General features: G+C 35.1%; 1 protein-coding gene across 4 annotated transcripts in view; it reads right to left on the bottom strand.

Annotated features, from left to right (window-relative positions):
- The window catches only part of LRRIQ1 (leucine rich repeats and IQ motif containing 1), a 228,833-nt gene that overhangs the window by 135,781 nt on the left and 67,609 nt on the right, over positions 1-25,443 (bottom strand). For 3 of the 4 annotated variants that reach the window (XM_059186458.1, XM_059186459.1, XM_059186460.1), the window contains 3 exons: positions 9,115-9,294; positions 6,288-6,734; positions 4,819-5,029 (listed from right to left, as the gene is read on the bottom strand). In XM_059186458.1, coding sequence (XP_059042441.1) covers positions 4,819-5,029; positions 6,288-6,734; positions 9,115-9,294 — 838 coding nt within the window. The remainder of the gene's footprint in view (positions 1-4,818; positions 5,030-6,287; positions 6,735-9,114; positions 9,295-25,443) is intronic. The other variant, XM_059186461.1, reaches the window with a different exon arrangement.

The raw sequence follows: 25,443 nt of genomic DNA, 5'->3' as shown, positions 1-25,443 counted from the left end.
CCAACAACATTCCTAAAATCCTAATGCATTCCTAAAACCCAGACTGGTCTCTAAATATTCCCACTAAAGGAATCAAAGATCTTCAGAGCAAAGACTGGGCTCAGGTTTGAGGCAAAAATATATACAAAATGAACCTGAAACATCATGGCACATTAAAAAGCAAGAGAAATTTTAAAAATGAATGAATTGTGTCACAAAAGCTTAACTTGAAGCTAACTTGGCCAAACGGGACAATTTGAACATCAGTAAGAATGAAACTACAATGGAATTTAATACATCATATAATATATTATGACCATATTATGGTGACCCCTGGAGGATGCTAGGAAACCTCATTAATCTAAAAATTGGTAAAATGGCATTAAGCATTTAACCTACCTTTCCTCAAGGTAACTAAATAGTCTGTTAAACTAAGTTGCTTTTTACTGACGTATTTTAGTTAATAAATGAAGAAATTATATGTAGAGTATCACTATTTTACAAACTGTTAATACAAGAATCGATCTAGGCAATGATTATCAATGGTCACTATTATTCCGAAAAGAGAGGCGACTAGACATTATGTTACCTCCTCACTGTAATACATACCACCACTTACGAGATATTCTTGACAAAAAGCCAAAACCAAATCATATGAAATTTTAGAATCTAATGTCAGCTTAAAGAAAACAAGGGAACAAGAAATACGTAAGTGACACCATGGGAAAGCATCTGGCAAAATTCAGAAAGTAGAAAACTATAGAACAGAGATCTGGTTTCCTTAATAAATAAATTGCAAGGAAAAAAGAAAGACGTTACTATATATTTAAAAGACTTAACATTTAAACTGAAGGCAAGGTAATGACATTTATATTTTGATCAAGAAAGATCTATGAACAAATATTTATAAAAGAGAGAAATTTGAATATTGATATTTGGTGATAATGAAAAATAATTTTTAATCTCTAGGTTGATAATATAGTTATACTTAAAACAATAGGTCTTACAGAAATTCATACTGAAATATTTATAAAAGAAGTGATATCTGGGATTTATTTCAAATAATCTGGTGATGAGTGGCGAGAGGTGGGTTGGTAATGAAGAGTTGGTTATAGAAGATAACAAGGTGATGTGCAGACCTCGGGAAAAGAGGGTCTAAAGGGAACTCTTTAATCAGGCCTTCAACAAAGATTGGCTCCCTATAGTTCACAATGGATCCAGCACAACTCCTCAGGCATAGGACTTCTACAAAGCTCTAGAATGCAATACACAGTGTGTGTCATTCTAGTGTGACCCATATAGATACTTCCCTCCTAAATCTGCAATAGAGTCAATAATTAAAGTTCTAGGCATCTCTATTCAGTTTATGAGAAATAATGGTAATATATAATACGTTCAAATTCTTCTTCTAGTTTGTTTCTGTCGAGGTTTCAACTTTTTACCAGTAATCCATCTACAATTAATTCATCTTTCTCCTACATTCAAATTAATTCCCTGGCTAGGCAATTCTACCTCTACTAGACATATCTGACATCTTTTTTTTCCTCCAACTATCAACTCCCACATCCAGAACATACCATATATCTGTTCCCTGTTAAAATCCTTCACATATCTCCAGCCATGTTCGTTCTATATTTTCCAGTTGTTATAGTAGTCCAGTTTCACTGTAACTTCTTATTATTCCAATAATATAAAATTCTAGGTTCTTTTATTTCCACTATCCTTCATACCTAGAATTCCATTCTTACATATTTACAATGAACCCTAACTATGTTTCAAGGTGTATCCTATATCCTTTATATTAGTTGGGGCAAGCTAAGTATGATAACAAAAATATCCTAAAATGTATAACAACTCAAAAAACAATATCTTATTTCTTAATTACCTAATAAATATGGAGAGTCTATAAAGGCAATGGGGCAGCATTTTAAGATAAAGTGATTCTGGTATCCAGACTTTCCCACAGACAGCTTCCAATGATGCCTCAGAAGCTGTCTTCATTTCAACTAGCCAGAAAGAATAAAGAATATGAAGGAATGTCTGTGGTACATTTAACGAGCCAGTTATGGAAGTGGTGCATGTATCTTTCATTCATCTTGTATTGACTGGAACTCAGAAAAAGGGCCATGTTAAAGTGCAAGGGAAGGTCAGATATCTAATCTGGCTGTATACTTGAAAGGAGAGAAGAATATGAGGTTTGGTAAGCAGAGAGCATTTTCTGTGACATCCACCATAAAATTTCTATTTTGCTCCTTCTAAAGTCCAGGTTCTTTCTATCGTATCATGCTCTGCTCTCCAGGATAATCGGGCAGTCTAGAATTCATATTTTAATATGAATGGTTTAAGAAACTAGATGATTATACTCAGGAAACAAGAAAATGAAATGGAGATGACTTCAATAATTTTAAGTACCATATTGTACAAAGTCTCAGACAAAGGCTGGATTATGCTTACTTTTGTTACAGATACACAGAAGATCAACAAAAGAACATTTTGCAGAGATATTAGTCACTGAACTAGACTGTTTCACAAAGTAGTGAACTTTTCTTTACTGAACAGAATGAAGCAAAAGTTGAACATCCAGGTACCATCAAGGCTGAAAAAAGTGTAACAACTGATAACAGTAGGGAGTTTGGTCTGCATGATATATTCATTCCTCATGTAGCAGAATAATATTTTGAAATGGTAACTGGGGTTCTTTATTTTCTTCAGAGTTCCCTTGAATCCATTGCACTACCCTGACTCCCACCACCATTCAGGCGCCAGTAAAACCTTTGCCTATGCTTTGCCTTTAAGAGTACTGTTCAGACAAATTAAGCCAACTGCAATACTCAGTCTGATTCCAATATTCATTAGAACCACAGCAAAGATAATTTTGAAAACTATGGTTTTAATAGTGAAAGCCAGCAACTTAATTTGAGGGCTCTTCTTCTACTTGCATATGCCAATGCCTTGGAGGCACCCATGACTTCTAGCTCTCATATAGCACATTCCCATGAACTGATATCATCACTTCTATTTTCAAAGGAAGTATGCCTCAAAATAAACCAAAATATACTTGGGAATGTGATTTTCTTACCACTTCTACTTCAACACTCTGATCCTAGCTACCATTATCCCTTGTCTGAATTACTGTAATAGCTCCTAACTGATTTTTCTGCTTCTACTCCTGCCTTCCTACAGTATAATCACAACATAAAGTAAACTTGATCATGTGAGTCCATTGCTCAGATTCCTGTCATATCTTCCCATGTCATTCAGAGTAAAACCCAAAATCTCTACCATGACTTATGATTTATAAGTGTCACCCTTCTCCCCTCCATCACTGTCCAGTCATACTGGCTTCTCGCTGTTCTTTAAACACTGTAGTTTGCTCCTAAATCAGATATTCCATGGTCTGGAATGTTTTTCTCCCAGGCATCCAATGACTTAATCTCTCATTGCAATGTCACCTTTTCCGGTCTTCCCTCTCCATCATATCTGAAATGAAAAACTTTCCCTTGACACTACTATCCTGCTTTTCCTACTTTCCTTTTAAGACTTATCACTATCTAACATACTTATTTACTTAACTGCTCATTCCAACAGAATACAAGCTAGTAAGATTTTTGTATTAAGAAATACTTATTCAAAAAAAGAAATATTTATTCAATGAATGAATAAAGGGAAATGCTAAATTGTTGGTTACTATCTTTCTTTTTTTTTAAGATTTTATTATTTATTTGTCAGGGACAGAGGGAGAGAGAGTGAGTGAGCACAGGCAGACAGAGAAGTAGGCAGAGGCAGAGGGAGAAGCAGGCTCCCTGCTGAGCAAGGAGCCCGATGTGGGACTCGATCCCAGTATGCTGGGATCATGACCTGAGGTGAAGGCAGCCGCTTAACCAACTGAGCCACCCAGGCGTCCTGGTTACTATCTTTCAATTCAAGCACAGTACCATGAATTTCCACAGACCTTATTTTATGTATTTATTTAGTTTATATTATATTTATGTATTTATATGATTCTGCATCTCCCATCAGTATGAAAACTCCATGATGGCAGAGAACTTGAATGGTTTGTTTAGAGTTATGGTTCCTGATCCCAGAACAGTCCTTGACAAATACTAGGTTCTAAAAAATATTTGAAAAATAAATAAAAAAAAGGATGAATGTGATGTTGGAACTTCATTTCAAAAGCTCATCTTGGTGACTCTTTGGTTGAACCAAGTCTATTCACTTCTTTTTTTTTTTTTTTAAAGATTTTATTTATTTATTTGACAGACAGAGATCACAAGTAGGCAGAGAGGCAGGCAGAGAGAGAGAGAGAGAAGCAGGCTTCCTGCGGAGCAGAGAGCCCGATGCAGGGCTCGATCCCAGGACCCTGAGATCATGACCCGAGCCGAAGGCAGCAGTTCAAACCACTGAGCCACCCAGGCGCCCCAAGTCTATTCACTTCTTGATTTCTAAATTTTTAATTTGAATGTTTATTTGAAGGCCTTTAACAATTACTTTAGTAGATTTTTAAACATTCTTCTAAAAAGAGCTGTAGATTAGGTCAAATGAGAGTTGCTATGGCTAATAAAAATGTTAGCAGATGTGGCAAACGACATATCTGAGCAGAAGCTTTAAATATGATTGTGTGGTTTAGTTTGGCCCTTGGTCACGAGAATAGTATTTCTAAACTACGACTACTCCTTTAGCCTAGATACTAAGCAGAGGCAGCCTTACATATCACCTGAGTAAGAAATACATCCAGTAGTTGCAAATCACTAAGATTCGGCGGTTGTCTGTTATAAGAATAACCTGGTGAAAGATGAGAAACATCTCTCAGGACTATTTCACCAAAAGATTAAAACTAACCTGAATAAGAATAGCAGCCTTCTCCCTCTGTTCTTGGATATTCACAGTGTTTTCTCTTTTTTCTTTCTTTAAAATCGTTTTATTCTTGATGCAGTAATTTGGCTTGGACATCAGGGGTTCTATTGCAGGGGGTTGCAGCTTTGTAGAGAAATGAATACGTCTGCGCTCGATGTAACCACGCCAGTATGCCTGGATTACCATAGCTGCCATACTGTTAAGAAGAGAAAATACACGTTTAGTAATCCATGAAAACACAGCTGTAGGTGAGAGGTCCTCATGAACTACTTTTGGTAAACAGGAAATATGTAAGGCATTGGTTAAAAAAAAAAAACAAAACAAAACAAAACTTTTGGCTTAACTATAGGCATATACAAAAAAATGGAATGGAAAACCTTCAAATCTGAAAAAGAGAAATGCGCCAATAACTTAGCAAAAAGAAGCATTCTTATCTGAAGATGAAAGGATGACAAGAAGAATCTGAATAAACAGGCCTTGCTAAATTTACCCCAGTTTACTATGCTTAGCTCATACTCTTTGCCCTAATCATATTTTCCACGACCTTCTACTTTTCATCAAACTTAATATAAAAGTGCTCAGGTTTAACTATTTCTTCAGGTCTTTATTTCTTTATGAAGATTCCCATGTCATGTAAAACTTATATTAAATACATTTCCTTTTTCTGTTTTATTTTTTATTATTATGTTCAAGTAGCCAGCATATAGTACATTTCTATATTTTTCTCATATTAATCTATCTTGTGTTACAGGGATTCCAGCTGAGAAGGAATACTACTGGAAGGGTAGAATTAAAAGCTATTTTTCTGGGGGGAGGGGGTTTGGGACAAGGAGGTGGGATTATAGACATTGGGGAGGGTATGTGCTTTGGTGAGTGCTGTGAAGTGTGTAAACCTGGTGATTCACAGACCTGTACCCCTGGGGATAAAAATATATGTTTATAAAAAATTAAAAAATTAAAAAAAAAAGCTATTTTTCCTCCCCTACAGAGCAAAAGCAATCAATTAAATAAATTAATGAAATATAAATTGGGAAGTATTAGAGCTACTTTCAATAAAATTTTTAAAAATATTTTTGCCTTAGGGAATACATACAAGTTTCAGCATATCAAACTTTTTAACTTAACTTTCAGAAAAGAAATCACCATTCATACTCACAACTATTCTCTCAAATAAATAAATAGAATCTTTTTTAAAAAAAGAAAAAATAATTTTACATGTTCTCATTTTTTAATAAAATACTAGTCAATTAAATCAGAGTCTGCCAAAGTTCAGTAAAGTTAATCTGTACTATAATTAATGATTTGTACACATGTCATATTATTAAGGGAATTAGTATAACATATAATCATTATTTAAATCCTTCACCAAATAAGCATTTAGAAAATTACCTAATACTATCCATTAAAAATAAAAGATATACAAGTGTAAAAGAAAAATGTTCTACAAATCTTACATTTTTTTACGATGCTCAGTATTTTGGCAATTCCACAGCAGAGAACTTGTCATTACAGTTTCCATGAATGGGATTCTTTCCATGGAGATACTGTTTGATTTGCTGTCTTCTCTTTTCTGGTATACTATTTCTTCCTGATTTCTTCCTTCTGTATCTTCACATAAGGAGTTGGTAAATGTAGAATGACTAGAGCCAGAGTTCATCCATTTCTCAGAGGTGTCTGGTGAGTCCAGTTTATATTTGTCTGCACAAGAGTGGAGAACTCTATTTTGCAGTATGCTATCACTATTTGTAGGGGTCAAATGATTTTGCTGGGTTTCAGGGTCTTCTCTCTGGGTGACACTTATGCTCCCATGTTCATGTGAATATCGGCATTCATTACTAAGTGTCATTAATTTATTAAAATAATGGCAGAGATTTTCTGCAGCATCCAAGGTGACAAAATTTCTAAATAACCAAAACATTTAATAAGAATTATATCAGCAAATATTAAAATTTGTGTAGGTTCTGGAAATTTCCCTTGTGTTTACAGTAAACATGAAAATTATGCTTTAAAACAACATTCATTAAAACCTTATTTCTGGTTGTTTATGTAAAAATGTATCTCATTTCTAACAAATCTGAAAATATTTGTTTAGCTAATTTAGATTGGTCAATCCAGACAAAATGTCTGGATGTTTTAGAACCATTTTTATTCTAAGTATTTTTGGTACAATTGAATGAGAAAAAATCCATGCTTTTACTACCATAAACATGAGAAATCATGGCTGCCTAAATTTGGAGAAGTTATTTATGAAACACATTTAAAAGTACTTTCTACATTGACTCTTGCCATGCAAAATATTTGTATTGGACTTTTAAACAAAGAACTTATATTATGGGAAAGTTTTTATTCCCATTTTTCGCGGAAAAATTATCCATTGCGAAGAGAATTCAAATACTTGAAGGCATAAATGGTTGTGATCCTCTTAAACAACTGTTGAATTTCTATCTTATTGAGGTTATGGTTTACATAATTAATCAAACTTTCTGTTTGCCATATTTGGGGATCTTAATAGCAAATGTAAAAGACTCTGCACCTATATGAGCCTTTTTCTTGGTACCTTTTATTTATCTTCCCTTGTTTTATTTTTAAGAATTTACTTACTTCAAATCTATATTTTCTGACAGTATTTAATATATAGCCACAAGCTGCCTTATTTTTTTTTCTGAAACATGCAGGATATAAATAAACATAAAACTTTTGACCCATATGTATAAGCATATATATAAATATAAAACTTTTAACCATACAAAATGAAAGTAAACTATGGAGATAAAAAGTCCTGTGTTCAGAGAAGTAATATTAGACATTAGCATAGGCTCCTCCAATGTACTTTCAATATTTTGTATTTTATTCATTTTGGTGGCTAATAATGCAGAAAAGGTTCAACTTGATATTAGAATATTTAGTGTGTAGGATTGGTGTTGAATTCACCACCATTTATTATTAATGTAAAATATAGTCTATTTTCCATGATCAATGCCAAAATGAAACATGTTGCGATGACAAAAGATATTCAAAGGAATTGAAGAATCTATGTTTCAACATGAGGGATATTAGAGTCATCTTTACACAAAAAAATTCTACATTACCACACATATACAAAGAAATGTAAGTTTAGTTTTTCCACAAAGATACATGTAAATAATCTTAGTATTTGTTAAAGCAAACATTAATTATATATAACAATTGGCATTATTTTTAAAGCTGTGAGATTTGTTTTTAATCTGAATAGATGATATTAAAAACATTTTAATGGAAAACAAATCTTATATAGATGAGCAAATATAAATATGTGAAGAGCAATATTAAAGACTGCAATTTAATGATTAAGTTTAGGTGTTTGGAAGGACATATTACAGTTACAATTCAGTTATAATGAAGGGTCACCATAAGTGAAATATGAAATTATTTTCTTTTTTTATTTGTGTATTCTGGAGTAATGCAAATTAAAAAATAATTAGAGAAAGATTACCTGTAATTCTTTCACATTAACACATTCCTAATTTGGGATGGGGAGTGGGAAGTTCTCTTTCTTTTACATCTGATTAGGTCTCTATTCTTAGCTTCTGCTCCTCTGAATATGTGCATCTGTTGACTGCTTTTCCCTACTGTGCTCGCCTAATATTTTTTTTTAAGATTTTTATTTATTTATTTGAGAGAGAGTGGGTGACAGAGAGCATGAGCAGTAGGGAGAGGAGCAGCAGAGGCAGAGAGAGAAGCAGGCTCCCTGCCGAGCAAGGAGCCCGATGTGGGACTCGATCCCAGAACCCTGGGATCATGACCTGAGCCGAAGACAGCTGCTTAACCAACTGAGCCACCGAGGCGTCCCTCGCCTAATATTTTAATAAATAAATATAATATATACAATATATCTTAATATATAATAAATGTTATACTTATAAAATTTGCATTGCTCCATTGTAACTTTGTCTAATTTTCTCTTATGTTAATCTGTGAATTAAAGATAACGTGGAATACTTAGCTTATTTTTGTGTCTTGCCTACAATAACTGTCAAACAAATTTATGACTGATTAATTGAATGAATGACTGAATGGATGTTTGATTCTTGTCTTGAAATTATCCTTATGACTTCACTTATTCTAACTAATACTTTAGCATTTAAACTATAATTTAAATTATGATTTTAAGGGAAAATATCCCTAAAACACACAGTCTTAATCCAAAAAATGTGTCACTGTGTTAATCAGAGTATTTTTAAATTACATACATATATTGAATTATTTCCTTAAATTATGACATGGAGAAGTGAACAGTCTTACCCTTTTCCATTAATATAGCTTTCAACCAGTGAGTTGAATTCTTGAATCTGAGACTGACAAAGTATCACAAAACGTCCTAATTCTGGCTCATAGTGTTCTTCAGTGTGCCTTTCTGAATAAGAGTTTAGCATTTCGCCATTGAGGATTCTTAGAGCTGGTAATACTTTAAGTAGAAAATCCCTATTGAAAGCAGGAAAAAAATTAATCATCTTGGAAAGGAGAGTTTATATCTAAAATAACCATGTACCTATTACTTAAACAATATAAGAGCAGGGTATATCTCAGAAAATGCTGTTAACTTTGTAGAGAAAATTATACTCTTAAACTTGTTAAAAAAAATGTTATAGTATCATATCATGTACAAAGTTAGGGTTTAGAGACTTAACAAACATTTAACCATTTTCTTCTTAACACAAATGAGAAATTTAAGCAGCTGGAAACTTGGGCTGGGAGTAAATAAAGGTTTACACTATATAAAGAATAATATCAGATACACTCTTTTAAAAAGAACGTAATATAATAATCTTACTGAAATTTGATGTTTATTTTAGAAGTAGAGGTAAATTCTGATTGCTTCTCTTGGTAAAATATACTTAAGAATAGGGCTAAAACAAGATCAGTAAGAGATCACCCTGTTTATCATGACTGAAAAATATAAACTTATATTCCTTCCTGAGTCTTGCTAAGGATTATAATAATACAAATCTTTGAGGTATCAGCAAAAGTCTGTTCAACTTAAAAGCCTAATTCTGTGAAAAAACAAGTCAGATAGCAAAAGCTGTCCACCAAACCTAGCCATTTATAAGTACTTGCCAAACCTTTCACAAGGGTACTGCAGGCCTCTTTTACAAGGCCACTAATGATCACAGGGGTAAAATGGAGTCCTTAAATGAATAAAACCCCTTAGTTAAAAACTTTCATTTCCTAAAAGGAAAAGTACAAACTGATGAAAGATATCAAAGAAGTAAATAAATGGAAAGATGCCCAGTGACGATATCTTCAGAGATAAGAAGTTCAATATTGTCAAGAAATCAATTCTTCTCAACTTGATCTATAGACTCAATGTAATTCCAAAAAATACTAGTAAGGTAATATTTTGAATATCAACAGACTGATCCTAAAGTTTATAAAAAGAGGCAAAACAAAAAAAAAAAAAAAAACCCAAAAACACCAGAATAGCCAATTCTATATTTAAGAAAAAAGAACAAAGCTGGAAGACTAACACTTTTGACTTCAGACTTATTGTGAAGCCACAGTAATCAAGACAGTATGGTATTGACAAAATAATAGACAAAGAGATGAGTGGAACAGAAGAGAGAGCCCAGAAGCAGATCCCCATGAACAGACTAGTTGCAACTAATCTTTGACAAAGAAGCAAAGGCAATACAATACAAGATAAATGATGCTGGGACAATTAGACATCTACATGCCAATAAATACATACATATATACAGACAGACAGACACAGACTCTGTACTCTTCAGAAAATTTAACTCAAAATGGGTGACAGACTTAAACATAAAATGCAAAACTATAAAAATTCTAGAGGATAACACAGGAGAAAATCTAGATGACACTGGTATAATGATGAATTTTTAGATATAACACCTAAGACACAATTCAAGAAAGAAATAATTGATAAGCTGGATTTCATTAAAATTAAACTTGTGAAAGACAGTGTCAAGAGAATATGAAGACAAGCCACATACTAGGAAAAAATATGTGATAAAGGGGTTGTTATCCAAAAATATAAAAATATTTTTTAAAACTCAACAATAAGAAAGGTGCCTAGGTGGCTCAGTTGGTTAAGCATCTGTCTTAAGCCCCACATGGGGCTTTCTGCTCACTAGGAATCTGCTTCTCCCTCTCCGTCTATTCATTCTCTCTCTCTCTCTCTCTCCCTCAAATAAATAAATAAAATTGTAAAAAAACCCTCAACAATAAGAAAATAAATATACCAATTAAAAAATGGGCCCAAAACCTTAACACCTCACCAAAGAAGAAATACAGATGGCAAGTAAGCATATGAAAGATGTTCAACATCATTTGTCATTAGACAACTATGAATTAAAATAAGATATTAATAACAATGAAAATAAAATAATAAGATACTATTATCTACATATTAGAATTCCAATCCAAAATGCTCATACCACCAAATGCTGGTGAGGATGTGAAGAAACAGAAACTCATTCACTGCTAGTGGAAATGCAGAACCAGTGTAGCTACATTGGAAGACAGTTTGGTGGTTTCTTACTTTTACTTTAATCCAGCAATGTGCTCCTTGGATATACCCAAATTAATTAAAAATTATGTCTGCTCCAAAATCTCCACACAGACATTTATAGCAGCTTTACCTGTAATTGCCAAAACCTGGAAACACCCAAGATGTCCCTCGGTAGGTAAAAGAATAAATAAACTTTTACATCCATATGAAGGAATATTACTTAGCGCTAAAAAGAAATGAGCTATCAAGCCATGAATAGACATGGAGGAATCTTAAATGCATATTACTAAGTGAAAGGAGACAATCTGATAGGTCACATGCTATACAATTCCAACTATGTGAAATTCTCGAAAGAAGCAAAACTATAGAGACATCAAAAAGATCAGTAGTTGCCAGGGATTAAGGTGGAGGGTGGGATGAATAGGCAAAGCACCAATCATTTTTAGGACAGTAAAACTATTCAATATAATACTGCACAATAGTGAATACATGTCATCATACATTTGTCAAAACCTATAGAATACACAACCCCAAGAATGAACTCTAATGTAAAGTATGGACTTCAGGTGATAATGATGTGTTGGTGTGGGTTCACCAATTATAATAAGTATACAAATTTGGTGCAGGATGTTGATAGTGGGGGAGGTTGTCCATCTGTGGGAACAGGGTGTATGTGGGTATTCTCTATATTTTTTTGTTTAATTTTGCTAACTTGACTTTCTCTAAAAAATAAAGATTTTTTAGGGGTGCCTCAGTGGCTCAGTCATTAAGTGTTTGCCTTCAGCTTGGGTCATGATCCCAGGGTCCTGAGATGGAGCCCCACATTGGGCTCCCTGCTCAGAAGGGATCCTGCTTCTCCCCCTTCCGCTGCCTGCTGCTCTCCCCTGCTTGTGCGTTCTCTCTCTCTCTCTCTGTCAAATAAATAAATGAAATCTTTTTAAAAAAAGTTTTCTAATTAAAATAAAACAAAACAAAATAAGTTTAGTTTCTAAAAACTAAATGAAGGATGGCAAGATAAGATTACTAAAATGCTAAGGTTTGGGACGCCTGGGTGGCTCAGTGAGTTAAAGCCTCTGCCTTTGCCTCAGGTCATGATCTCAGGGTCCTGAGATCGAGCCCCGCATCAGGCTCTCTGCTCAGTGGGGAGCCTGCTTCCTCCCTCTCTCTGTCTGCCTCTCTGCCTACTTTTGATCTTTGACTGTCAAATAAAAAATAAAATCTTTTAAAAATAAATAAATAAAAATAAAATGCTAAGGTTTGAGAAGGAAAGCTCCAGTCAGTTAATCCTTCAACCTAGATGGTATAGTAAGGGTGGACATATCCATTTATATAAACACAGCTGTAAAACATAATTTTATATATCTATATAAATAATTCATAGATAATTTACATTTTGATATATTTATGTATAATATATATATAAATGGGATGTAGTCCACTAAAGGCACAAATTCTAAAGGTTAACTAAAGTCATAACACATCACTACATATAGTTACAATCTTGCTAGTTCTTAATAAAAGATAATCACAAGAAAGGTATAAATATATCTCCTTAAATTAAAGCAAAAAAAGATAAGAAAAACACCACAGTTTTTCATTTACTGGGGACACATGATTAATTTCACACCTTCACTTCCCTTCACTCTCTGAGAAATAAGACCTTTTTTTCTTACAGATATTTAAATAAGGAAAGAGGGAACACAAATAGATTTTGTTCTTCAAGGTAATTATTAGACATTTTACAATGCTAAAGAGTTTAAGCTAGTTATGAAAACTTGGGTCCATCATTTCCTGGCCTCTTGACTAAAATCAAGTGAAAATTTGCTTCTGTATATTTTGATCTTTTTAACGCTTTTTTTTAGGCTTGAAGGTATCAATATTTCTCCTATCATAAACTACCACACTTACCACAAAGGGTTAAATAAGTAACATATATTATATTTCTGTTTCAATTCATTTTAAGATGTGCTCAAAAGCAGAATGCTCATTAAGATAATAGCTATTCAACACAGAGGTAATGAAGTAATCAGAGGTAATAAAATAGGTATAACATTAAATACAAAGTCTTTGACTAAAGTTATCATTAATGCAAAGAAAGGTTAATCTCTAAAACTGAAGCTGATAGGGGCGCCTGGGTGGCTCCGTGGATTAAAGCCTCTGCCTTCGGCTTAGGTAATGATCTCAGGGTACTGGGATCAAGCCCCCATTAAAGCCTCTGCCTTCGGCTTAGGTCATGATCTCAGGGTACTGGGATCAAGCCCCGCGTCCATCCATCGGGCTCTCTGCTCAGTAGGAAACTCGCTTCCCTTCCTCTCTCTATGCCTGCCTCTCTGCCTACTTGTGATGTCTGTCAAATAAATAAATAAAATCCTTTTAAAAAAACCCTCAATCTGATAATAATTAAAATATGGAGATAGGGGAGGAGTCAAGATGGCGGAGAAGTAGCAAGCTGAGACTGCTTCAGCTAGCCGGAGATCAGCTAGATAGCTTATCTAAAGATTGCAAACACATGAAAATCCATCGGCAGATCGAAGAGAAGAAGAACAGCAATTCTGGAAACAGAAAATCAACCACTTTCTGAAAGGTAGGACCGGCGGAGAAGTGAATCCAAAGCGACGGGAAGATAGACCCCGGGGGGAGGGGCCGGCTCCCGGCAAGCGGCGGAGCAACCGTGCACAAAATCAGGACTTTTAAAAGTCTGTTCCGCTGAGGGACATCGCTCCAGAGGCTAAACCGGGGCGAAGCCCACGCGGGGTCAGCGTGGCCTCAGGTCCCGCAGGGTCACAGAAGGATCGGGGGTGTCTGAGTGTCGCAGAGCTTGCGGGTATTGGAACGGGAAAGCTGGCTGCAGAGACAGAGCCGACAGTAAGCTCACAGCTCGGTGTTACCTTGAACCGGTCACAGGCTCGGTGAGCTCGGAGCGCAGCCGGAGGTCAGGCAGACGGGAGTAACTGGGCGCTGTTCTCTGAGGGCGCACTGAGGAGAGGGGCCCTGGGCTCTCGGCTCCTCCGGGCCGAGACCAGGAGGCCGCCATTTGTATTCCCGTCCTCCGGAACTCTACGGAAAGCGCTCAGGGAACGAAAGCTCCTGAAAGCAAACCCGAGCGGATTACTCACCCGGGCCCCGGGTAAGGGCGGTGTAATTCCGCCTGGGGCAAAGACACTTGAGAATCACTACAACAGGCCCCTCCCCCAGAAGATCAACAAGAAATCCAGCCGAGACCAAGTTCACCTACCAAGGAGTGCGGTTTCAATACCAAGGAGAGCAGCAGAATTCCAGAGGAGGAGAAAGCCAAGCACGGAACTCATGGCTTTTTTCCTGTGATTTTTTTTTTAGTCTTGCAGTTAATTTAATTTTTTCTTTTTCATTTTTTTTTTTTTCTTCTCGCCTTCGGGTAAAATTTTTTTTATTTAACTGTTACCTTTTTCTTTTTTAACGATTTTTTACTAGTTTATCTAATATATATATTTTTCCTTTTTTACATTTTTCTTAGGTGTTTTCCTTTTTAAAAAAATTCTTTTCTTTTCTTTTCTTTTTTTTCTTTTTCATTTTTCTTTTTTTCTTCTTTCTTCCTTTTTGAACCTCTTTTTATCCCCTTTCTCCCCACTCACGATTTTGGATCTCTTCTAATTTGGTTAAAGCATATTTTCCTGGGGTTGTTGCCACCCTTTTAGTATTTTACTTGCCCCTTCATTTACTCTTATCTGGACAAAATGACAAGACGTAAAAATTCAACACAAAAAAAAGAACAAGAGGCAGTACCGAAGGCAAGGGACCTAATCAATACAGACATCGGTAATATGTCAGATCTAGAGTTCAGAATGACAATTCTCAAGGTTCTAGCCGGGCTCAAAAAAGGCATGGAAGATATTAGAGAAACCCTCTCGAGAGATATAAAAGCCCTTTCTGGAGAAATAAAAGAACTAAAATCTAACCAAGTTGAAATCAAAAAAGCTATTAATGAGGTGCAATCAAAAATGGAGGCTCTAACTGCTAGGATAAATGAGGCAGAAGAAAGAATTAGTGATATAGAAGACCAAATGACAGAGAATAAAGAAGCTGAGCAAAAGAGAGACAAACAGCTACTGGACCACGAGGGGAGAATTCGAGAGATAAGTGACACCATAAGACGAAACAACATTAGAATAATTGAAATTCCAGAAGAAGAAGAAAGAGAGAGGGGAGCAGAAGGTATACTGGAGAGAATTATTGGGGAGAATTTCCCCAATATGGCAAAGGGAATGAGCATCAAAATTCAGGAGGTTCAGAGAACGCCCCTCAAAATCAATAAGAATAGGCCCACACCCCGTCACCTAATAGTAAAATTTACAAGTCTCATTGACAAAGAGAAAATCCTGAAAGCAGCCCGGGAAAAGAGGTCTGTAACATACAATGGTAAAAATATTCGATTGGCAGCTGACTTATCCACAGAGACCTGGCAGGCCAGAAAGAGCTGGCATGATATTTTCAGAGCACTAAACGAGAAAAACATGCAGCCCAGAATACTATATCCAGCTAGGCTATCATTGAAAATAGAAGGAGAGATTAAAAGCTTCCAGGACAAACAACAACTGAAAGAATTTGCAAATACCAAACCAGCTCTACAGGAAATATTGAAAGGGGTCCTCTAAGCAAAGAGAGAGCCTACAAGTGGTAGATCAGAAAGGAACAGAGACCATATACAGTAACAGTCACCTTACAGGCAATACAATGGCACTAAATTCATATCTCTCAATAGTTACCCTGAATGTGAATGGGCTAAATGCCCCTGTCAAAAGACCGCAGGGTATCAGAATGGATAAAAAAACAAAACCCATCTATATGTTGCCTCCAAGAAACTCATTTTAAGCCCGAAGACACCTCCAGATTTAAAGTGAGGGGGTGGAAAAGAATTTACCATGCTAATGGACATCAGAAGAAAGCAGGAGTGGCAATCCTTATATCAGATCAATTAGATTTTAAGCCAAAGACTATAATAAGAGATGAGGAAGGACACTATATCATACTCAAAGGGTCTGTCCAACAAGAAGATTTAACAATTTTAAATATCTATGCCCCCAACGTGGGAGCAGCCAACTATATAAACCAATTAATAACAAAATCAAAGAAACACATCAACAATAATACAATAATAGTAGGGGACTTTAACACTCCCCTCACTGAAATGGACAGGTCATCCAAGCAAAAGATCAGCAAGGAAATAAAGGCCTTAAACGACACACTGGACCAGATGGACATCACGGATATATTCAGAATATTTCATCCCAAAGCAACAGAATACACATTCTTCTCTAGTGCACATGGAACATTCTCCAGAATAGATCACATCCTCGGTCCTAAATCAGGACTCAACCGGTATCAAAAGATTGGGATCATTCCCTGCATATTTTCAGACCACAATGCTCTAAAGCTAGAACTCAACCACAAAAGGAAGTTTGGAAAGAACCCAAATACATGGAGACTAAATAGTATCCTTCTAAAGAATGAATGGGTCAACCGGGAAATTAAAGAAGAATTGAAAAAAATCATGGAAACAAATGATAATGAAAATACAACGGTTCAAAATCTGTGGGATACAACAAAGGCAGTCCTGAGAGGAAAATATATAGCGGTACAAGCCTTTCTCAAGAAACAAGAAAGGTCTCAGGTACACAACCTAACCCTACACCTAAAGGAGCTGGAGAAAGAACAAGAAAGAAACCCTAAGCCCAGCAGGAGAAGAGAAATCATAAAGATCAGAGCAGAAATCAATGAAATAGAAACCAAAAAAACAATAGAACAAATCAACGAAAGTAGGAGCTGGTTCTTTGAAAGAATTAATAAAATTGATAAACCCCTGGCCCGACTTATCAAAAAGAAAAGAGAAAGGACCCAAATAAATAAAATCATGAATGAAAGAGGAGAGATCACAACTAACACCAAAGAAATACAAACTATTATAAGAACATACTATGAGCAACTCTACGGCAATAAATTTGACAATCTGGAAGAAATGGATGCATTCCTAGAAACATATAAACTACCACAACTGAGCCAGGAAGAAATAGAAAGCCTGAACAGACCCATAACCAGTAAGGAGATTGAAACAGTCATTAAAAATCTCCAAACAAACAAAAGCCCAGGGCCAGACGGCTTCCTGGGGGAATTCTACCAAACATTTAAAGAAGAACTAATTCCTATTCTCCTGAAACTGTTCCAAAAAATAGAAATGGAAGGAAAACATCCAAACTCATTTTATGAGGCCAGCATCACCTTGATCCCAAAACCAGACAAGGATCCCACCAAAAAAGAGAGCTATAGACCGATATCCTTGATGAACACAGATGCGAAAATACTCAACAAAATACTAGCCAATAGGATTCAACAGTACATTAAAAAGATCATTCACCACGACCAAGTGGGATTTATTCCAGGGCTGCAAGGTTGGTTCAACATCCGCAAATCAGTCAATGTGATACAACACATCAATAAAAGAAAGAACAAGAACCATATGATACTCTCAATAGATGCTGAAAAAGCATTTGACAAAGTACAGCATCCCTTCCTGATCAAAACTCTTCAAAGTGTAGGGATAGAGGGCACATACCTCAATATCATCAAAGCCATCTATGAAAAACCCACCGCAAATATCATTCTCAATGGAGAAAAACGGAAAGCTTTTCCGCTAAGGTCAGGAACACGGCAGGGATGTCCATTATCACCACTGCTATTCAACATTGTACTAGAGGTCCTAGCCTCAGCAATCAGACAACAAAAGGAAATTAAAGGCATCCAAATCGGCAAGGAAGAAGTCAAACTATCACTCTTCGCAGATGATATGATACTATATGTGGAAAACCCAAAAGACTCCACTCCAAAACTGCTAGAACTTATACAGGAATTCAGTAAAGTGTCAGGATATAAAATCAATGCACAAAAATCAGTTGCATTTCTCTACACCAACAGCAAGACAGAAGAAAGAGAAATTAAGGAGTCAATCCCATTTACAATTGCATCCAAAACCATAAGATACCTAGGAATAAACCTAACCAAAGAGACACAGAATCTATACTCAGAAAACTATAAAGTACTCATGAAAGAAATTGAGGAAGACACAAAGAAATGGAAAAATGTTCCATGCTCCTGGATTGGAAGAATAAATATTGTGAAAATGTCTATGCTACCTAAAGCAATCTACACATTTAATGCAATTCCTATCAAAGTACCATCCATCTTTTTCAAAGAAATGGAACAAATAATGCTAAAATTTATATGGAACCAGAAAAGACCTCGAATAGCCAAAGGGATATTGAAAAAGAAAGCTAACGTTGGTGGCATCACAATTCCGGACTTCAAGCTCTATTACAAAGCTGTCATCATCAAGACAGCATGGTACTGGCACAAAAACAGACACATAGATCAATGGAACAGAATAGAGAGCCCAGAAATAGACCCTCAAATCTATGGTCAACTAATCTTCGACAAAGCAGGAAAGAATGTCCAATGGAAAAAAGACAGCCTCTTCAATAAATGGTGCTGGGAAAATTGGACAGCCACATGCAGAAAAATGAAATTGGACCATTTCCTTACACCACACACAAAAATAGACTCAAAATGGATGAAGGACCTCAATGTGCGAAAGGAATCCATCAAAATCCTTGAGGAGAACACGGGCAGCAACCTCTTCGACCTCTGCCGCAGCAACATCTTCCTAGGAACAACGCAAAAGGCAAGGGAAGCAAAGGAAAAAATGAACTATTGGGATTTCATCAAGATCAAAAGCTTTTGCACGGCAAAGGAAACAGTTAACAAAATCAAAAGACAACTGACAGAATGGGAGAAGATATTTGCAAACGACATATCAGATAAAGGACTAGTGTCCAGAATCTATAAAGAACTTAGCAAACTCAACACCCAAAGAATAAATAATCCAATCAAGAAATGGGCAGAGGACATGAACAGACATTTCTGCAAAGAAGACATCCAGATGGCCAACAGACACATGAAAAAGTGCTCCATATCACTCAGCATCAGGGAAATACAAATCAAAACCACAATGAGATATCACCTCACACCAGTCAGAATGGCTAAAATCAACAAGTCAGGAAATGACAGATGTTGGCGAGGATGCGGAGAAAGGGGAACCCTCCTACACTGTTGGTGGGAATGCAAGCTGGTGCAACCTCTCTGGAAAACAGCATGGAGGTTCCTCAAAATGTTGAAAATAGAACTGCCCTATGACCCAGCAATTGCACTATTGGGTATTTACCCTAAAGATACAAATGTAGTGATCCAAAGGGGCACATGCACCCGAATGTTTATAGCAGCAATGTCTACAATAGCCAAACTATGGAAAGAACCTAGATGTCCATCAACAGATGAATGGATCAAGAAGATGTGGTATATATACACAATGAAATACTATGCAGCCATCAAAAGAAATGAAATCTTGCCATTTGCGACAACATGGATGGAACTAGAGCGTATCATGCTTAGCGAAATAAGTCAAGCAGAGAAAGACAACTATCATATGATCTCCCTGATATGAGGAAGTGGTGATGCAACATGGGGGCTTAAGTGGGTAGGAGAAGAATAAATGAAACAAGATGGGATAGGGAGGGAGACAAACCATAAGTGACTCTTAATCTCACAAAACAAACTGAGGGTTGCTGGGGGGAGGGGGTTAGGGAGAAGGGGGTGGGATTATGGACATTGGGGAGGGTATGTGCTTTGGTGAGTGCTGTGAAGTGTGTAAACCTGGTGATTCACAGACCTGTACCCCTGGGGATAAAAATATATGTTTATAAAAAATATATATATGGAGATATTAACTATCCATATTCTATCCTACCAAATTATTTATTACATTACTAATGAAACTACATTGCATTCTAAATCTCCCTCAAAGTACCCGATCAAGTTTTCTTCAAAACATAACCATAATGTCAAACTTATTTAAAGCTATAAAATGCCAGGTATTAAGTAAAGATGCTTTAGAAATGTAGTAATAAAGGGTACTAAAAATTAAAACTATATAGGTGTTCATGACAGTTTTAAAAAGATGCTCTAATCTTATTAATGATTTTATTTCTTTAGATCATATCTCCTAAAATACAGAAAACAAACATAAGCCTTCAATAATTTGATGGAACTAGCCCTAGACAGTAGCCAACAGTTCTAATTCTTTGTGTACCAATCAAATTTGTCTGATAGCTTGGTCTCCAGAATGGACCCAGCCAGCAAAGGAATGAGGTATGCTAATAGCGGGCTTTGGTCTTTGAATAGGTATATCTTACAAGAAAAATTAGATAAGGCAGATTTCCTTACTGTAAATTGGATCTCTTAAGAGTTAGTTAAACCTGATTTATTTTTTTTGTTCAGTCATTTCGGGTTAAATAACAGTAAGCTATTGGGCCTATAAAACTTTTCAACAGGACCCTGGACCCACAGTGATAATGCAGATGAAGTAAAACTAGGACTCTCTTGAACAGCCATCTTTCAGGTCTTATTTTGCCTATTTAATGAGGTGTCAACAAAAGGAAGAAAATATTCATACTGTTTTCATGAGAGCCACAGGTCTCAAACATTTATTTTTTATCTTAGTCACTCTCTAGTTCCACTAGAATGGGAATTCAAGGTTAGATCCCTCTGTGTATCTTCAACCCTGCAGAGCAGTGTTTCTGAAAAGACTATCCTTGAACTACTGTATTAGTGATATCTGGGATGCTTTTTTAGATTCAGTTATGCTCAAAGACCTCTGCTGGTGGGATCTGGGGAATTTGCATTTTTAAAATATAGCCTTTCTTATGTACCTTAAAGAATTAAGAACCATTGCATTGGGAGGAAAATAGACTACAAGGAGTTGTGCTAAAATCAGAGATGCTCAGGGCGCCTGGATGGCTGAGGTGATTAAGTTAAGCATGTGACTTGGATGGTTCAGATCAGGTCATGGTTTGAGATTCAGCCCCACATCAGACCATCAAGGCTCTGCACTCAGCAGAAGTCGGCTTCCCCTCTCCCTTTTCCACTGTTTCGCCTAACCCTCCCTTTCATGTGCATATATGTGCATGTTCTCTCTTAAATAAATAAATAAATAAATAAATCTTTAAAAAATAATGAAATAAAAATAATGAAATCAGAGATGCTCCAGGTTGAACTGAAGTTCTAATCATTCATAATTGTTTTAAATTTTCAAGAAAAATATAGCTTACTTGAAAACTTGTAGCATGTCCTATATGTCAGAGAATTTACTAAAATAAGAGATATTGTGGACCTGGACAGTTATATTCCCATGATCTGCTTACTGATTAACATTGTCATTGGTTTTGTGTAAATGATATGAAACTGTCTTGGAAAAGTATTCTTGTAACACTACAGTTACAGAGGATGTATCACATATACAGAGAAATCAGCTTTCTACTCAGAAATAATTTCTGACAAAATAAGGAGCCATTTTAACTAAATAACCTAATATAATCTGAGAAGCAAAAAATATAATAATTTGCTTTATCATATTAATGGAAATATCAATATTTTACTACCAGCAAATTGTATTTAATACAACTGTTTGTGCTCTGGACAATTAAAATAATGAAAAATAAGTAAATCCAAAGGCAATAAAGTACATTAGGTTTGTTTCTAGATATTACAAATGGCATTATGTGGAAGCTGTTTGGATGTTAACTAACCAGATCAACAAGGGAAAATATGATAATTTTGCCATCAAATACTATATTTTAGATATGGCTATTGATATAGATATCATTATGTACAATATTATAGCTACTGGAAATAATTATAGGGAATGTGGCTCAACAGGACTTCAATTTTCACATCGAAAATATTTTGATGTTATAATTCATCACCTTTATATAAAAATGTTCTCAGTTTGAGTCAGAATATTTGAAATTTCTTTGGATGTAAAAATTTAGCTTGTTTAGATATTCAAGACTATGACAATATTTTGAAATTTGTGATTTATATGATAAATATAAACATTTGAGTTAGTGTTTCAAGTTCAACATATTTTTTTAAAATAATTTATTTTTTTAAAGAATAGTTCTCAGATCTGTATAAATTAGTAATGCAATGGGTTGGCTTTAAGTTCAAATGTAGCCTTATAAGAGTCTATGATGAATATATTAGAAAGTGCTGTAAAAAGTTGATTCATATTGGAAATGAAGTATAAGAATACTGTGAGATCTCAACATTAGTTTTTCCAGCTGGGCTCCTCCTAGCAAAGGGCTGAATCAATATTTCATTTAGTGAAAACTTCCTGGTGAATATTCTGTCACTTAAGAGACTCTATTCATCATTAATGAACGAAACACATTCCCAAAGGAGATTCCAAACTAAGTCTGTAGATTAAGTTTTAAAAAGAGAATTTTTTAGTACATCAGTTTTGTCCATGTTATCACTGGCCAGACATAAAAGTAAGAAGCCAATTGGGAAAATCTATAACTAATCCTTTTGTTGGTATCAAGGGGTTATGTAAAGTTCATTGGAATATACTGCTTAAAGTTGGACTCGATCCTTTCATTAACAAATCCATATTTTATGGATTACTGGATTTTATACCCTTTACATAACTAAATCTCTTCTTGAAATTATGAAAGCTGTATTAGGCCAACTGATCAAAGTGAAATTTGATAAGCAAAATTTTCAAGTTGGTATGAGTCTAGTCTAATAAAGTTCATTTAAACATAAAAATTCTAATACCTAAATAATTGTACATCTATAAGTACTAATTTTTTCTTTCAATATTATTTCTAACTAAATATTTTCTTTTAAACTGTAAAGTATATATATTTAGTTAGTATATTATGTATTAGTTTAGTACTAAGTATATATATATACATAATATATATATACTTAGTAGTATAATAGTATACTACTATATATATATACTTAGTAGTATAGTAGTAAAATGTGCATATTTATCTTTATAAATGTAAATAGATTTATATCAATATATTTCTCTATCAGCCTATTTGATTCAACAAACTAAGTGTTTATTCTTCATGCAAAAAATAAATAAATAAATTCAAAGATTATTCAGGATATATAGGTTTGTTTCTAGTTACTGCAACTGGCGACATGGCAGCTGTTTAAATGGAACTGATATCAAATCAGCAAGAAAATTCATGTTCTATTTGATCAACACCTAATAGAAAAACCATGCTCCCCCGCAAAAGAACTTGCTCCAAATGATGGGCACAACTACTTATTTCTGTTTGTCATCATAGATTTGGTCTATATAGCTACTGAGGAAAATAAAGACATATACCTAAAAACAAAAATGGCCTGCCAAGCAGAGACTTTTGGACATAGTTACACCCACTTTTTGTATGGGAAGTTTCACTCTAAGATTTGCTTTCTAAAAATGAGGACCCAAAGGGGCACCTTGGTAGTTCAGTTGGCTAAGCTTCTGACTCTTGATTTCAACTCGGTCATGATCTCAGTGTCCTGGGATCAAGTCCCATGTTAGGTTTGGTGCTCTGCCTGATCCTCTCCCTCTGCTCACTCCCCTCGAGCGTTCTCTCTCTTTCTCTCTTGCTCTCACTTTCTTTTTTTTTAGATTTTTTTTAAATTTTATTTTTTTAGTGTTCCAAGATTTATTGTTTATGTACCACTCTACCTCTCAAATAAATAAGTAAAATCTTAAAAAATAAAATAAAATAATAAAAATAAATGAAAATGAGGAGGCCTAAACCTGGGGACTAGGGTTTTAAACCCTAATGTAAGAAAACCACAGCCCCAGAACTTGAGCTAGTATATCTAGATGGAGATCTTTACTACCTCTATGTCAAATGAGAGAGTCCTTTTCTCAGCTGGCAAGAAGTCTAGGCACATATTTAGGGGGTCCTTAGTAATTTGTCCTGAGATCAGTTTTTCAGGAAACATGAGGAACTTGACAAACATTATGGATCCCTAAAAGTCAAAGTACCCTAGCTGTAGAACTGCGATTGATAATTACTACAAATCAATAATAAGATCAATTGTCAATTTATAGGTAATAACACTTTCAATCACTAAAGAGAAATTTTAAAAATTCAATAGAAAAATGAGAGGGTCTGAAACATGCTTTTTTTTTCAAGTTTTTACATATTATAGTGTAAAATTCTGTAATGTATTCCTTCAATAAATAATTTTGGTCATCTATGACATATGTATGTCATATATATATCATATACATATATATTATACATACATATTCTATACACACACATACACACACACACATCTAGTTACCTAGGAAAATAAAAATATCTATGTAAAAATAAACCATCAGATACTTTCATTATAAATAATACCACTTGCCAAGAAGATTACTTAGTAATTATTTAGATATAATTACTCTTCCTTGTGTATGGAAATTTTCACACTCTTCTAGCTCTAAACTAGAAGAATCTATACAATAATCTGTGACCACTTCCACTACTTAATTTTAGCCCTCTTTTTTTTTAAGATTTTATTTTTATTTATTTATTTATTTTCCCTAGATCATCCTTTTTTTTTAATTTCTTTTGAATATGAGAATTCATTGTTTATGCACCACACTCAGTGCTCCATGCCATATGTGCCCTCCATATTACCCACCACCTAGCTTCCCCAACCTCCCACCCCCTGCCCCTTCAAAACCCTCAGATTGTTTTTCAGAGTCTATAGTCTCTCATGGTTCATCTGCCCCTCCAATTTCCCTCAACTCCCTTCTCCTCTCTATCTCCCTATGTCCTCCATGTTATTTGTTAAGCTCCACAAATAAGTGAAACCATAGCCCTCTTCTAATGCCTGGACTCTATTTAATTTGGCTACTTTCCCTAATCTCTTATCACTTTGCTACTGAAAAAAAAAATCTTCCCCAAACACTATTTTCCTTTTCATACAACTATTCAAAATTTCTCTATAGGTCCTTAAAAACAGTGGCTAACATTTGCCAACTGTGCTATATGCTAGGCACTACTATAAATTGCTTTATGCAGCAACATATTTATTCCTCACAAAGACTATTGGCGTACTCTGGTGGCTGTGTTCTTCTCTACATTTTCTGGCCTCTTCTGCAGTTAGTTAGACCTTATGACTGGTTACAGCTAGTAGAATATGAGAGGAGAGATCAACCCCAC

The sequence above is a fragment of the Mustela lutreola genome, chromosome 8 (assembly GCF_030435805.1).
Source record: "Mustela lutreola isolate mMusLut2 chromosome 8, mMusLut2.pri, whole genome shotgun sequence".
Taxonomy (NCBI): domain Eukaryota; kingdom Metazoa; phylum Chordata; class Mammalia; order Carnivora; family Mustelidae; genus Mustela; species Mustela lutreola.
The sequence above is the reverse complement of the archived record's forward strand: the minus strand, read 5'-3'. Positions and strand labels throughout refer to the sequence as shown.